Source organism: Nuphar pumila, chromosome 16, assembly GCF_984573655.1.
Source record: "Nuphar pumila chromosome 16, dmNupPumi1.hap1.1, whole genome shotgun sequence".
Taxonomy (NCBI): domain Eukaryota; kingdom Viridiplantae; phylum Streptophyta; class Magnoliopsida; order Nymphaeales; family Nymphaeaceae; genus Nuphar; species Nuphar pumila.
The window spans coordinates 37,819,658-37,836,929 of record NC_143264.1 but is presented as its reverse complement, the minus strand read 5'-3'; the positions used below and the strand labels follow the sequence as shown (position 1 = coordinate 37,836,929).

General features: G+C 36.7%; 1 protein-coding gene across 1 annotated transcript in view; it reads right to left on the bottom strand.

The window, feature by feature from the left end:
• Positions 1–15,122, bottom strand: part of IM (Alternative oxidase family protein) — a 157,217-nt gene extending 142,095 nt beyond the window's left edge. Inside the window, exons 1-2 of the mRNA XM_089990872.1 lie at positions 14,727–15,122; positions 13,272–13,482 (exon numbers count right to left, since the gene is read on the bottom strand). Coding sequence (XP_089846998.1) covers positions 13,272–13,482; positions 14,727–14,866 — 351 coding nt within the window. The 5' untranslated portion in view covers positions 14,867–15,122. The remainder of the gene's footprint in view (positions 1–13,271; positions 13,483–14,726) is intronic.
• Between the last annotated feature and the right edge of the window lie 2,150 nt (positions 15,123–17,272).

Below are 17,272 nucleotides of genomic sequence, written 5' to 3'. Positions count from 1 at the left end.
AAAATTGAGAATAAATCAGCTACTATTGTGGACACAAAAGGGTCATCCACAGATGTGCAACAACTTTTGTTATCAGCATTGTCACAGATGACGATCAAGCAAAATGAACAAGGCGAATGGTATGTTGATTCAGGTGCCACCACACATGTTACGGGTAATGCGGGTAAGTTATCTCACTTATTGCCTTATTTTGAAAAAGGTAGTATAGTTACGGGAGATGGAACTTATCACTCCATTAGTCATACTGGCAGTGCACATATCCCTATGTCAAAGTCCTCACTTCACTTGTCCAATGTCCTTCTTGCTCCTAATATTAAAAAGAGCATTGTTTCTGTAGCTAAACTTGTTGACGATATGAATTCTTCCGTCGAATTTACTCCATCTTCTGTTTATGTTAAGGATCTACGAACGAAGGAGACGTTCGCTAAGGGGGAGCGACAAGGAAACATGTACGTCTTCAAGGAGATTCCTTCAGTGTCTTCGTCTTCAGTCCTAGTTCTCCAGTTGAAGTCGTCCAAGCATTCTTCAGTGTCTTCACCTTCAAAGTCTTTGTTTTTCCCTTCACTGGAAGTTTTTAATTCATCTCATTGTAATAAGTCAGATACTTGGCATAGTCGTTTGGGACATTGTAGTCGGGTTTCGTTGAAAACCTTGTATCTGATGGTCTCCTTCCAGAGTCTAGTTTATGTTCATTTTTTGATAATAATAATAAATGTTCTTCATGCGAACTCTGCAAAAGTCATGTTCTTCCTTTTCATATTATAAATAAAAGAGCTTCAAAGCCATTTGAGATTATTTGTTCTGATGTTTGGGGACCCGCACCTATTTCTTCTCTTTCTGGCAGCCGTTACTATGTTATCTTTATTAATTCTTATTCCCGTTATACTTGGATATATTTCTTAAAACACAAGCATGAAGTTTTTCAAATATTTCGGGAATTCCATTCGATGGTCAAAACAAAGTTTGCTTGTGAAATTGTGCATTTACAATGTGATGGTGGAGGAGAGTATTCATCGAACGAGTTTATTGCCTTTCTTTGGGATAAAGGAATAAGTCGACAGGTTTCTTGCCCTCATACTCCTCAACAAAATGGGGTTGTGGAGAGGAAACACAGGTATATTGTAGAGAGCGCGATGAGCATGTTACATGATAGCAATGTGCCCGTTAGTCTCTGGACAGAAGTTTTTCACACATCTGTTCATATCATAAATCGTCTTCCTATGGCACTTTTGGATCGGAAATCTCCCTATTATTTATTCGGGCAACATCCCTCTTACGATGAGCTGCGTGTTTTTGGTTGTGTATGTTATGTACATGTTGATTCATCTCTGCGAAATAAGTTTCAGGACAAGGCTGTCAAGTGCAGATTTGTTGGGTATGCAGATGAATACAAAGGTTATCGATGCTATGATCCTACTACAAAACGTATTAGGACCTCCAGAAACGAACGAAATTTTCAGGTCAATGACTCTGCAGCGTTGCCATCTTGAGAATTAGAAGTATATGATCCATGGATGAGCGCAAATCTTTTTGCTAATACAGGAGAAACATGTCAGACAAATTGTCCTTCCTTCGGCTTGAGTAGGCAGTTGAATGACTCACAGATGCATGTTGAATTATCTCCAGTTGAGTCTCCAGTTGAACCACCCCCAGTAGAACGCTTCTCTGGGCAGATATACACTAGACGGGACAAAAATACAGAGCCGAGGAATGTGGAAAGCATCGCCAATGATCCGGCTCAAAGGTTGTCACGCATTAAGCATCCTATTCAACGATGGGTGAGTTATGAGACCTTCTCCCTTGATTTCCAGTTGTTTATGTCTCAGCTCACAAAACAGGATGAATCCACTTGTTTTAATCAAGCTCTTCAATCTCGTCATTGGACTGAAGCTATGAATGAAGAAATGGAAGCTCTTCATGAATGCCAGACTTGGGAAATAGTCCCTCGGCCAGAAGGAAAGAATGTAGTTGGCTCAAAATGGGTTTATAAAACAAAGTATAAGCCTGAAGGAAGCATTGACAGATATAAGGCATGACTTGTTGCTCGAGGATTCACACAACAATATGGTGAAGACTACGATGAAACTTTTAGTCCGGTAGTCAAAATGGGTACTATTTGTGTCATCATATCCCTAGCAGTCGATCGAGGTTGGAGCCTTAGCCAGATGGATGTTAAAAATGCATTTTTGCATGGAACTTTAAAGGAAGAAGTGTATATGGAGCAACCTCCTGGTTATGCCGAGAAGGATCCCACTGCCTGGGTGTGCAAACTAAGAAAATCTTTGTATGGGTTGAAACAGGCCTCTCGTTCCTGGTTTGAAAGTTTCTCTATGCAAATTCAGAGTTATGGTTTTAGAAGATGCCCTCTGGATCACTCACTCTTTATTTACCAAAAGGCAGACATTGTTATACTTCTTATATATGTTGATGACATTATGATCACTGGGAGTTCAAATAATCATGTGCAAGACGTGAAGCAATTTTTAATGAAAACTTTCAAGATGAAAGATTTAGGGAGTTGAGGTACTTTCTTGGTGTGGAAGTTGACAGACAACAAGACACATTGACACTCATGCAACAAAAATATACTCTTGACCTTCTGGAAAGAGCCGGGATGACGAAATGCAAACCAGTCAGTACTCCTAGTGTATTACATCAAAGGTTGAGCTCTGAAGATGGTCATCTTTGTGTCAACCCTACAACGTATAGAAGTCTCGTGGGGATGTTACAGTACTTGACCTTTACCAGACCTGATATAGTTTATGTTGTCAATCAGGTATCCCAGTTTATGCATGCTCTAACGGAGGGTCATATGGAAGTTGTGAAGTGCATTCTACGTTATTTAAAAGGAACTATAGGAGACGGACTTGTTTATCGCAAGAACGATAATCTGCATAGAGGGCATGAACTCATCACTTATACAGACGCAGATTGAGCAGGGGATCCAGATGAGAGACGATCTGTCTCTGGATATTGTGTATATATTGGACACAATTTAGTGTCCTGGAGGAGCAGAAAACAAAAGGCAGTGGCACGATCGAGTACAAAGGTTGAATACAGATCGATGGCTGCAGGCACGGCAGAAGCCACATGGATTAGACACTTATTGAGTGATCTTGGGGAGACAATTATTCGATCATTTCTTCTATGTGACAATCAAAGCACAATAAACATTGCATGTAATCCTATCCAGCATAGCAGAATGAAGCACATTGAGATTGATCAACATTTCATACGGCAGAAAGTCGAGATGAAGGAGATAGAACTACGTCATGTTCGAACAGAAGATCAAGTGGCAGACCTGTTTACCAAGGGGTTAAAATCATGCTCCAAATTTTGGTTATTGAAGAGCAAGTTGTACATGCTCCAAAATCACGTACAACTTGAGGGAGGGTGTTAAAATATACCATGTGTATGGATTTGGATCCAGATCCATACGCATGGCATATTAAATGAAACACATGCTAAATTCATCTTCATTAATGGCATCCTTGTAATATCTCTGATATTACAAGGCTCGTTGTATACTTGTTTTGTTTTATAAAAGTTAGGGTTTGGAGGTCGAGCAAGGGTGTGCCGCCCCAGCCGATTGTGCATCTCTCTCTCTCTCTCTCTCTCTCTCTCTCTCTCTCTCTCTCTCTCTCTCTCTCTCTCTCTCTCTCTCTCTCCTTTCCTGTGCAGGTGAACCACACATACGAGATCGAAATCTCATAGCATGACTATAAATGTATCTTGTAATTTTTTTTGCCTTTTCCACTGTATCTTTAAAAATTGATATATTTCTAATATCTTTTAACATAAGATTCAAGCAGTGCGCTACACGGTGTCCAAAAACATGTTTTTTCTGCTGTTAACATATTCTCAGCTGCCACATAATTTGGTGCATTATATATAATGAATTGCACCACATTACTTTCACCAACTTCTTTAACAACTTCTTCAAACAACTTACACAAATTTGCACCAGTTTTTTCCATGTCGCTGATGTCAATGGACTTCAAAAATACTATCCCAGATGAACTGTTCACAAGAAAATTAATTAACTTTCTTCCTTTTCCATCTGTCCAACCATCTGCCATAATACTGCAACCAACCTTTGGTCATTCTTTTTTAAACTCTTTTAAAATTTCATGAGTACAATCTACCTCGTCCTTCAAAATCCACGTTCTAATCTCGTGATAAGAAGGCGGTTTGAACCCTCGCCCATAATTTGCAATAGCTTCTACCATTGCACCAAAATATGGACTGTTGCAAAAATTAAATGATAAGGCATTTGCATAAAAAAATCTACCAATGACACGACATACATTTTTTCTTTCATTCCTTTTGAAAGCAGTGTTTATTGTGGTTTGTCATGCTTCTTTGTTCACAAAAAGGTCCATAGGACCACCTGTACTTGTTTTTGCATCACTACATGATCCACTAGTTTCTTTATTTACATCATCGACTGTTGATGATCCAAAATAAACACTTCTCACGATATCCAACTTCTTTTGTTCTAACTCTTCTTTCTTTTGCTTTTGATCCTTTAGATGATTCTGAAAAAAACTTTTGACATCAGGTGAAACTGCTCCGCACATGCTTACACCATGTTTTGTGTCAGCTAAGTGATGTTTTAGCCTATAGATGCCTCATGTAGTCACTTTATGACAGTAATTGCAAATTACATGTCCTACGAGTTTGAGATCTTTAGTAGGATTTGGAAATTTAACTCCATGATCCCATCCTACATCTTTTCGCATTGTTCAACTGCAAAAATACATATAACAAAATATATATTAACATCATGCATTCTGCTGACCACACATTACATGAAAACAAATGCAAAAAATATATACCATATTCAAAACTTGTCATGTTTATTCAGATTTTTAAAGAAATCTAAAAATCAGCATACAATAAGACACCCGATGCAGAGAACTATTAGTAGTGATGCAAACACAGATTAGCAACTAAAAGTAAAGATACAAGTAGTTAACTAATCCAAGAGGAACAATGCCAACATTTAGGCAGATTTGATATGTGAATCGACGATAAATTACTAACAATGCATATAGAAGTATATTGTACAACCCAACATCCAGTGGCATGACACCTATACCAGCCTAAGCTAATCAAAAGCAGGTTCATGTTCATGGACAGACATATCCAAGGCCTATAGCATTGGCTTGAAACAGGCTAATCCTCGAGGAGAGACAGAACAACTAAAAGTTAAAAATTATACATGAATTAGAAACATCACTCTGTTTACAAAATGACAGAACAACTAAATAAAACGATAAATGAGGCGACCATCATCAACAGTTTGATTAAATACTGGAACACATCATCAAATATAATAAACTAAGACGTTCTCCAATACATAATATTCCACTAGCATGAAAATCAACACATGCAAAAACAGGAAATAAGAAAATCTATAAAGAATCGTATCAATGAAATAACACTTAACATAAACAACCAAATATGTATTAGAAGAAAAAGAATCTAAAAAGACAGTAACAGAGAGAGAGATATAAGAGAGCAAACCCTGCAAACAATCGCAGTTATCAGCTTCCTTCCTCGCTACTTGTCGACAAGGCAAATGGCAGGGGGGTTGGAGCCCCCTGCCGGCAAAGCAAGGAGGACAGGGGGGAGCAGAGCCCCCCTGTCGACAAGGCAAATGGCAGGGGGGGTTGGACCCCCCTGCCGGCAAAGCAAGAAGGACAGGGGGTGCAGAGCCCCCTGCCTGACGACAAGGTGAGCGACAGGGGGCGGAGCCTGTAATACTCGTGATTTTTATCAGATAAATAAACTTAGATTTTTAAGTCATTAAGGTGATATAAGAATATTTTATTGTTTTAATTATTATTCGTACTTGGATCTTAGATATTGATTCGTGAACATCGAAATGGATATTTAATAATTGTTAAGTCAAATGGATTTGTATCTCTGGTATTGGATCCTCATTATGAGGATCAAATTTGATTTTGGATCCAAGATGAATGAAGCGGACCAACGAAGTTTAAATCAGACTTTTTGTGAAGAATTTGTTATAGCGGATCCATATCAATTAGGGTCCATATATATGTATAATATCATATACATATATTTGAAAAAGGAATAATAATAATAATAATAATAGTAATAGTAATATAATAATAATCATATATTAAATATATATATATAATTTTAATGTGTGGATCCATAGTTGGATCCATATGGATCCAACATGCGGATCCACACTGCAAGAGAACTGCGGATCCACCTCGCTGTTGGATCCCAGGTCTCGGACCCGGACCCAGGCCGCGCCCGGTGTAAAGAGGTATGCACAAAGAAAAAAAAATGAACGACAGTGTGGCTCGATAAAACTACGTTAGGGCTCATTTCTGAACCCTAACGCAGCAAGCGAAAGAAGCTGGGGGAAAGGGAAGTGCCGCCGCCGCTGGTGAGGGTAACAACCCTCTCTTTTCGGGCACCCTCCTACAAAAGGGGGTCCCTGAGTCTCTACCTCCCACTCTCCTCTCCCTCTCTCTCTCGGTCTTCCTCAACTCCTTCCCGTTTCCCTGTTGTCTCTCTCGCTCTGTCTCCCATGCCCTATCGCTTTGTTTCTTCCCTCGGTCTCTGTCCCTCTCGACCCGAGCTCGGCAGTGGAGCATTCGACATTGGCCGACCCTCTTCTCACGACAGCAGTCTCCGATCGTCGGAAAAGCACTGGAAGAGGTAGGAATTTTCTGTGTTCTCCTTGTTGGGTATGTTATGGGTTGAGACTATGGTGTGGGTTGTCCGAAAAACCCCAAATCTTCGATTTGGGGATTTCAGTTGTTGTGAAGGGAATCTCAAATCCAGTTCCTCCCTTATCCTCGGGTTTCTTTTAAACTTAATGTCATCGAAAACACCAAATCACCGATTTGGGGGTTCCGGTTTTCTAAGTTGGAAAGGGGGCATTGGATTTGCTATGTATCCCAAAGCAAAAAATCAGGGATTTTGGTTTGCCGAAAATCCCAAATCCTCGATTTGGGGATTTCGGATTTCCGATAGTAGATTTTCCTATGGTTGTTGTTGATTGTTTGTATCAAGCATGCTCAGCCCATTTGAGTGGGTTTAACCAATATAAGGGCAGAATCTGGGTTCTACATGAGTGCTTAGTATATTTTGTCTTTAAGAAAATCGGTATTGGATCTTCAAATCTTGTCTAAATCGGATTATGTATATTTTCTGGAATTTGTAAGATCATGTTATGCCGACTTTAAATTTTGTAATGTATACATATTGTAGCTCTGGAATTGCATGCTCAGGCTTTATATTTGATATTAGGACCGTTGATCTGCATCTTTCGCTTGGACGTTATGGGATGGTGTTAGTCTAATTTTGGTTTTGGTACTGAAAAGTTTGGCTGATTAACCCTGTCAAGTGACATCAATTATTGAACTGTTACTCACAGTCGTTCTTTGTTAAAAATGTGATTCATATGTTTTGAAGATTAGGTATTAGGATGGGAAATCGAAGTGCTTATTAGGATTATAAATCGATACTGTATGTCATTATAATTATATATATATATATATATATATATATATATATATATATATACGATTGCTAGTGATTTCACATAATGGATACGATAGGTTGAACATATCCAACCTTGATATGTGACGTTACATCAATTACATGCTACTAGGAATTGTACTTCCCGCATTTAATACACAGCATTCTGTGTTTGCATTCTTCTCCTTTTTGACCAGCTACTTGATATATGATCTTCTTCACATCAATGTGTCTGAATGTAACTTTTCATTTCTGCATTTGAAAACCAATAGCATGTGTCTGTGCTTGTAGGCCTATTTGAATTGGTCTGCAATTTCGGCATGTGAAACCACAACAATAGGTGTTTAGTTTCTTCTGGTAAAGCCAGCTACGTGCCTGTATTTTCGATAGGGTTTGTTTCGGTTAAACGAAAGAAAATTTTTATGGGGTTGTTCTGCTAGATGTTGATTCAGTCCCTTTTGTTTACTTGACTATATCATCTTTTCTAAAATGCGGGGTAATTAATAGGTAGTGAGTTTCGCAGGCTTGATTCGTTCATGAGAATCGAACATATTGCTCCTTAGTTTTTTTCGTGAACATCTATATCTGAATCATCTGTATTTGTTTTCTCTAGATGACTGAACATCGTAATCATCTGTATTTGTTTTCTCTAAGTGACTGAATTTGATTCACAGTATGTAAATAAGTTAGATTGTCGATCAATGGAAAATCTACTTGGCAATCAAATGTTATCACTGTTTCCGCTAATGGGACTGAACAGAAAGTTGTTCGTTTCTTGTCATCAATGGTAATCTATGCTGTTGTTTCATCATATGATTCTGAAATTTAGTTTGATTAGCCCTGTATGTGATATCGGTGATCTATAATAAATGAAATCTATAGGTTCATAACAGCATGTGTAGGGATTAGGAATCACCATGCTTATTTTGTGGGATTGTGAAATTTATTTGGAAATGGATTGAAACAATTGAGGTCTCTGAATGTACATACCTGGTTGAGGCTTTCTGATCCGTGTGCATGCGTAGGGAATATTCTCATGTATTTGAAATTTCTGTTATGCGTAATTTGTTGCGAGAAAAATCTCGGAAACATGTATAAATGAGAATCTAGTTGGATTTATATTAAGTTGAAATTCAAGTTGACATTTACCTGCATATTCAGTTGATATGCAAATTCCTAATTGGATGCCTATAGGTTGATGTTTGGTTCCATATGAAGTTGCATATTAGTTAGATGCTCAATGCGTATGTAACTGCATAGTAAGTATATGATCAACTTCGTACAAAGCTGCATATCAAGCTGATATTCAATGCAAATTTAAGTGCATATTAGGTTGTTATTCAGTGGTACATGAAGTCATATATTAAACTAATGCTTAAATGCATATTTAGCTGCATAGTAAAATGATATTCAAGTTTATATACTAAGCTGCATAATTTAGTATGTTTAAATGCATATTTCTTAAAATGTTTCAATGCCCATTAAGTGTATATCATCTAGAAGGTTCAAATGGCCATTAAGATGTTTATTCTCCAATGTTCTTATGCATGTTAGGTTGTATATTTTTCTGAAGTACTATTGCCTAACACTACATATTTGTTGAAAGTATCAAATGCCAACTAAGTTGTATATCTTGTGGAATGTTCAAATGAGAATGTGTTTGGAGAAGAGTATCTAGTTGTATTATCAAATCTCTAGGATTACACTGCATGCTCATTAAAGGACACCAACAGTGTCTTTGTTTGTTTGGTGGAGCTTTTAATACATGCCACCCTGTGTTGGGATGTCACAAGTCAAAACCTAATGGTACGTGGTGGCAATTTGCTATTGAAGAATAAATAAATAATAATAATGATGATGAATGATGATCTGATAACCAAACCTATGGGTCGGTTTGTTGTGGACATATGAATGTCAAGCCAGTGTGTTGAGGGTCATGCATAGACCATCGAAGTTATGATGTGAATCCACATGAAAATGAAAATATAATATTTTTGCCCGATTGGTTTAAAGGCACCGGGGCATTCGTGCTTGACTAGTTTAAAGGCACCGAAGCACTTTGAGTGGGTTATGCAATCAATATGACAAAGGATTCAGACTGTTCTATACACCTTGGTAAAATGACTAAGGTTGAGAATTCTACTACTATGGTAGTAGAAGGAAGTTGGGGAAATGCACTGTATTTCGGGAAATTAATTAAATGAAAAGATAACCCACTCAGATTCGGGCTTACCTTGGAGAGGGTAGGTGGTACAAAACTCTGGGGACGTGTTTAATTTGTTTCGAGCTAAAATGACTCGTTGGTCTCCAGTCCTCGCAGTTGGGGGGGGGGACCCGGACTACCAATATGTCCTAGGTGGTAGCTCTTTGTTCTTCTGCAGAAGTTAGGGATGCATCCTGTTTTTGTTTGGCCTTTGGGAGATTCTCTCGGTCACTGGCCGCTCCCTTGGGATTTCAGTCTTAGTTAGAATGTTCGGGTAAATAAAATACCATTGAATAATGTATCCCCGAATGTTCTCTTCTGAGATGGTTGTCTCGGCCCGTGTGTACCCGCGGGATAAGATAAAATAATCATTATTTAGAACAGTTAGGTATCACAGTGAGTGGAGGCATTAAAGAGACATTTGCATATTCTTTCAGCATGCTTTATATTCTGAGCTTGTGATGAAACGAAATCCTAAAATGTGTAGATATGAGATAATGAAATTCATATTGTGGTTGTTACATAAATATTATGCATGTTACTGTTATTGTTGATGTAGAATATGTTTAATGCTTTACTTAATTATTGTTGTTTCATAGTCTTCTTTACGCGATTCTGTATAGGTTGAAAATCACACACGACACTCACGTCACATACTTGACACATGATATACTTGCATTAAGAGTTACAGTTTTCCTACTTAGACGTGTTAGTCTAATTCCAATCAATTTACTATTTTTCAGGTAAAGAATAGGGTTTATGAGCGGCTGCGGGATGAGGCATTGGATCGAGATTTTTGGATTTATTTTTCCAGGGATAGTTTGAGTTCCTTTTATGTTTTTAAAACTCTGATGTCATTATTCATTGATAGCGAAATGAAATAAACGTTTTGGCTTTCTCTCCACTGTAATGTTCCAGAATGTTTAACCCCATAATATTACTTGCTTTCGCTGTTATAAAAAAAATCCTCTTAAATTTGGGTTAAAATCTTGGGGCGTTACAAATGGTATCAGAGTTTGGGAACAATAAATCAAAGATCACGGTCGTGCTACACCCTGCAATCGCTCTGTGAGTATAATTTATTTTCTTTTGTTATTAGTCATGATACTTGTTCTTTTATTGTGATGCTCATATTAGCATATAGGTGAATTATCGCTTAGAATTTATTAATTTTGACCTATTAGGTGAATGATGTATCACGACTACATAGTTTTATTGTAGATGACCGTATTATGATTGTCGGAATGGATCTAGCATACGTGCATAGCATGATTGATGTGTGTATCATGGATGTCTGACTAAATTTCTTAGTAGATATATGTGTGTGTTTCACGTCAAAATAATCGAATGTGATATGATGTAAGAAGAATTATCAATGCACATGAAATGATAAAATAATCTGAATGTCTTAGATACATATATGATTTGAATCCTGTGTGCATAACTCGAACTATGTAGAAGTTACGTATCTTGAGGTTTAGTTGATTCTTGATATATACAGGATCACATGGTATAGAACTCATGCTTTGGTTACGCATGCTGCGCGGTTAGATTTGAAAAATGCAATGTTTTGGGTGGCAATGATGTGATGTATAGGATCATATACTTTCGTCTGATATGATTGAAATGCCACGTGATCTGAGATTTTGAAAGCATGTGATATATACTTAAGTTCAATAGTGAACTATGATTCATGGAACCTTATTGGTGAAATGTGTGATTTTATGATTTATGTACCAGATGAAGTAATGATGCATATTGATGATATATATGCTTGTGCCCATATTGGTGGCTACCCACCTTGAGAGTGGTCATTTGTAGTATCACTATTTTGGCACCTATTGAGGACCTTTTCCATTAAGGATTAACTGTGAGGGTATGTTTGACCAAGATCAGGTAATCCGTCTAGAGCGATAGATCTCTGTGAGGTAGTGCATTGTCCAAGACCGGGCAACTACAAAGACGGTAAATTTCTGTGAGGAAGTGTATTGTCCAAGACCGGGTATACCGTCTAGGCGGTAATTCCTTGTGAGGTCGTGCATTCTGCAGACCAAGTGATCCAACGTGGATCTTATTAATCTTTAATTAATAAAGAGTCATGTCAAATTGGGAGAATTTGTTGAGATTGATTGATATAGACTATTAGAGATCAATAGATTTGGCTTTAGTTATAGCAGAACTGGATCAGTATTGATTTTAAATCTTAATATAATTACATGTTTGTGTCTTTTAAGAATAGAAGAGCCGCTCTTTGAGAGATTCTAGACCTTGATTTGAGAATATGTTTGGATCTTCTGTGAAAAGATGGTACCATTTTGAGAATAACATCTTGATCGAGGTTATGACATGTGACAACTAGCCACACAAAACCTTGGGAATTAGGAATAAGTGGAGGTTATTTAGGACAAAAAGTCTGTTACAAATAGCAAAGACAAAAACAACGACGTGGTTATGATAAAATAAAGGAAAACTCTATCCAATAATCAAGAGCAAGCTAAAAGAATATCAGGTTGTGTCTATCCTCACTAAGAATTAATGAAAATACACTCTAATTGTCTTAGGTTAAGACTTTCTCGTGATTCATTACATTTTTGCCATCAAAGGAATCATATATGAATTTGTGTCGAGACCAAATTTTAGCTTCAAACTTCCCTTAGAAACTCGTCGTATGTTGTCCTGATACTTATATGTGGGTTATATGTAGGGAGCTCGCACACATACGTACGTCCTTGACGACACCAATCCTCTCAGACTACAATCTCTACTGGAATCATGCAATGAAATTTCGAGAACAAATTTCTTTTTAGGAGGAAATGATGTAATACCCGTGATTTTTATCATATAAATAAACTTAGATTTTTAAGTCATTAAGATGATACAAGAATATTTTATTGTTTTAATTATTATTCGTACTTAGATCTTAGATATCGATTCGTGAACATCGAAATGGATATTTAATAATTGTTAAGTCAAATGGATTTGTATCTCTGGTATTGGATCCTCATTATGGGGATCAAATTTGATTTTGGATCCAAGATGAATGAAGCGGACCAACCAAGTTTAAATCAGACTTTTTGTGAAGAATTTGCTATAGCGGATCCATATCAATTAGGGTCCATATATATGTATAATATCATATACATATATTTGAAAAAGGAATAATAATAATAATAATAATAGTAATAGTAATATAATAATAATCATATATTAATCCTTTTTCAATAATAATAATAATAATAATAATAGTTATATATATATATCTTTAATAATTAAATGAATGATATCACTACAACAACACATAATTGTGCAAGTTTAGCACCAACTTTACATAACAGTGTAGATTATCCAATAACTTTCACAGTTTATTAGTTTGAGCATATTTATTATCTAGACACAGATTTAGGAATGAAATGTGCATACTGCATGCTAGAGGAATGAAGATCCAAATGCACAGGCCTTCACTGGAAAAAAATCAAGGCTCAAACAAGGGGCTTCCCAAAATGCATATTGAAAATTACATTACAAATCTTAAAGAAAGTACCAATAGCAATATATTCGCAGATTGTTCGAATTTTATAATCCAACTCTCAAGAAAACTGGATGAACTTTCAACCGAGCAGGATGTGCCTTCAACTGAGAAGCCCTCAGGTTCTTTATCAGTATGTTGCAAAACCGGGAGACTGTTAGGCTCAGCATCCATCATATTTTTCTTCCTATCCTGTAAAACCATTGCTTTCACTAGACCCAACTTCCTGCATGAGAATATAAATCATATTGCTAAAATAGCTAAGTAATCAGCATAAATTAACACTACATCATGCCTGTCACTAAATTTTAAGTGCCAAAAATTGTGAGTGTTCGAAATCATGTTGGATGTTAGGAAACTTTCAAGTCAAATTCTACCATATAAATCCGATTCTCACATCCAAGACATAGTCAAATTCAGCCAAAGTGCCAAATGTTCAATAACAGTCTCTTGTTACACAAATATTACACCTTTTGGAATCAAAATCAGGAGCGCTTGCTATAGCATGCATTATGCATGAAAAGAAAAAAAATGTTTAAAAGAATTCCCACTTATCAGTCATGAGTTTCTCTTAAGAGCTCCAAAGTCAGACAGTTTTATTAGGAAAACTTCAGGTAAAGCAGAGCAGCAAAAAATGTGAATCAGCAGAGTATATGGTGTAATAATAAAATAAAAATAGAAAAAATAATGCAAATCGCTAACCGTCTATTTTAATGATGGCAAAGTAATTGAATGTATTGTTGTAACATCATGACTGATCTGCCTTTTCTCTTTTGATAACCAAGTGGGAATTAGATCCTGGTGAGAATCAAAGCCAGCTTTTGCAAATTAAGTCAAGAAAAATAGGATTCTCTCTCTGTTGTTCATCAGTTCTAAAAGGTACCTCGACATTCTGACAAGAAAAAGAATAGGATATATTCGTCATTGGTGCATTATGTGCAAAGCCAAAACTTATACACTAATCTCTTATAGGCTGTGTCATCTACAACAACTTTTTCTGCAACTTATCACAGACACAGAAGTATATGGCCTAACACGTTCCTACCGCGATTGGGTCAATGGGTCGATCATACCCATGACTCAATTACATTAGCTCACGCCACTTTGTGCATAAAAGATGCATCAACGGTGTCGCCTTCAGCGTTCTACACAGATACAACGAGCAGAGAATTCTCTTCTCTCACCATAACGTCAGCTTCACAATTGTAACCACAATTAAATTAACCCTTGCCTTTCTAGTGGCACACAACCACCAAGAACAAAAACCAAATAACCATAAACAGAAATAATGAAAAAAGGATTCAATACTCAGTATATAAATTCCATGGTTCCCAACACATGCAATCAATCAATCAACCATAACTATGATAACTTTTGTACCAACAATTCTTTATGACTTTGAAAAGTAACCACACTAATGATTAGGAAAGGAAATATCTGTATATATAGACAGAGAGGGGGGTAGTGTACCTCGAATTTCTTAGGGGACGATGGGACTTGACATGGAACAGAGAGAATGATAAGGAGTTGAAGGAGGAGATCCTGCAAGGTGTTATCACTCTGCAGGAGGGGAGGGAAAAGGAGGAGAGAGTGGGCCGAATGGCAGCCATGAGAGAGAGAGAAAGACAGAGAGAGAGAGAGAGAGATGTGCATAAAACAACTTCTATCAACTTCGGTCCACGCAGTCGCCCATTGTTGTGAAGTCAGCGGCGGTGGGTGAGGAGGCGTTGAAATGGATTCATAAAAAATCAAAAGGCCGCCCGCAAGATTTTTCTTCTATTTTTGAGTAGTTTGCTAACAAGAGCAGATCCTGTAAACGCCCAACGTTTGACAGGATCCGCTCTCTCTCTCTCTGTTAATTGGCGGTGGATTTTCCCGGAAACCAAGTCGTCATTTTGTCTTAATAAAAAAATCAAAGATAAGTCTCGGTGGAGACAATTTGTTGGTTACATACATTATGGGAACCCCGTTTATAGTTGCGTGGCAGACAAATCCTTGCCAGGCTTTTTTCTAATAAGCATATTTACGATACTAAATGGCGATAATTTTCGCTATTCTTCTCGTATCCAAAATTGCAAATAACTAATTTAGTTATGACCTTTTTAACTCTCGTATGTGCAAAACTGACGAAGTTCACACGTTTTACTGATCTGCTTCTCGGGTAAAGCAAACTCGCACTTAAAAAGAGTTAAACATGTGTTTTTTTGCGAACATTGCGAAAGTCACATAAAATTATGTGTAAACTTTGTCATAATCTCAAACTTTGAAACATCACACATGCTTGACGAAGTTTGCACATATGTCACACGTTCACATATAATTTTATGCAAACCTCCTGTTACTCTCAAACTTCGAAACATCAAACGTATCTTACAAAGTTTGCATAAAATTATGTGTGAACTTCATGAGTATAAAAACCTAAACACCGCACCCAAGGGCTCTTTTTGCATAAATTTTAAGCATTTTTGTGGTCCCCAACCTCTTTCCGATGGCAACTTTTTCAATAATACTTTCAATAATTGTTTTGGCAACTATTTAGGTGGGATTTTACCCTCGAGTATTTGGGAATCATTGATGGTGATTTTTTTTGTTAAGCACTTATTTAATGTTTGAACAAGTGTTTTTTTTAAACACATTTTTTTATTTGGTTCGATGATTTGTATGCTTTTATTTGATCCTCCAGTTTTGTTGTTTATATGGTAAGGATCATGTATAATAAACAAGGTATATTGGGCACAATGTTTTTTTTTTTCTTTAACGATTTGGGTTTTTGTCTTATATCTATGTTGTCATGTTTAGCTATATTCCCTGTCTTGGTATTATAGAAAATTCTTAATTTGTTTAATACAATATGCAAACTGAGAAGACTATGTTAGAGGGGTCCACACCTGGATCATCTACTATTAGTGCACAAAAGAAAAAGTCAAAGAAGAAAAAATACCTGTGTACTATAAAACAAGGAGCTTGCTTGACAAGTGGATAGAGAGGGAACCACTTTCAATGTCAATAGCCTGGGTATCCAACATTTTCTATGAAAAAAGTATCCTTCTTAAACTCAAAAAACTGCACTCAAACACTCAGCAGAAAAACCAAAGAAAGTTGGTCAAGCAATGGCTAATTGTTTCACAATGGCTCATATCTAAAAAAGAATGTGTAAAAAAAGTTGAAGGGTTTGCGACTGCAATCTTGTCTCCCATCCCGAAAGCATCTAAAGAGGGGGAGGGTAACTTAGTGGTAAAGAATAGTGACTCATTCGCTCACTCTGATGTTGTTGCAGACCATGAATGCATGGATAGATAAGGCTGAAGATGCGACTAGCATCAGTGGCAGTGGCAGGATGAGGATAGAGGTATTTCACCAAGGGGAGGATAAAAAACCTAAGGCTAAGGTTAATGTGGACTATTCTCAGGAAGTGGATGTATCCAAGGGTCCTGTGACTAGATCGGATGTTGAGGGCAATTTTCAGGCTGCGATAGAGAGTACACTGAATGATCATAAGGGAGATCATCCTCATGAGTCCGAGCATCTAATCCTGGAGGAGAATGTGCATGCTCCAAAAAAGATGTTGACAAACATCAATTATATATTTATCTTCAATCATTAATTGTTATAAAATAGTGTATATATATGCGTGTATGTGGGAACCATGAACTATTATTTTATCATTGATTTATGTATGTGTGAAACATGTTAGGATAAGTAGTTTGATTCTTGTAGATCAATGTGTAAAATGATATATATATATATATAGTGTATGTGTATGAAGCATGAACTATTATTTTTTCATTGATTCATATACGTGTAAAATATGTTATTAAAATAACTAGTTTGATTCTTATAGTTTAATGTTTGAAATGTTATATGTGTATGTGAAGCATTAACTATTATTTTTTCTTTGATTCATGAATGTGTGAGACACGTTGTCAGGATAACTAGTTTGATTATTGCAGCTCAATGTGTAAAATACTATTGTATATACATATGTGTATGTGTGTATAAAGCATGAACTATTATTT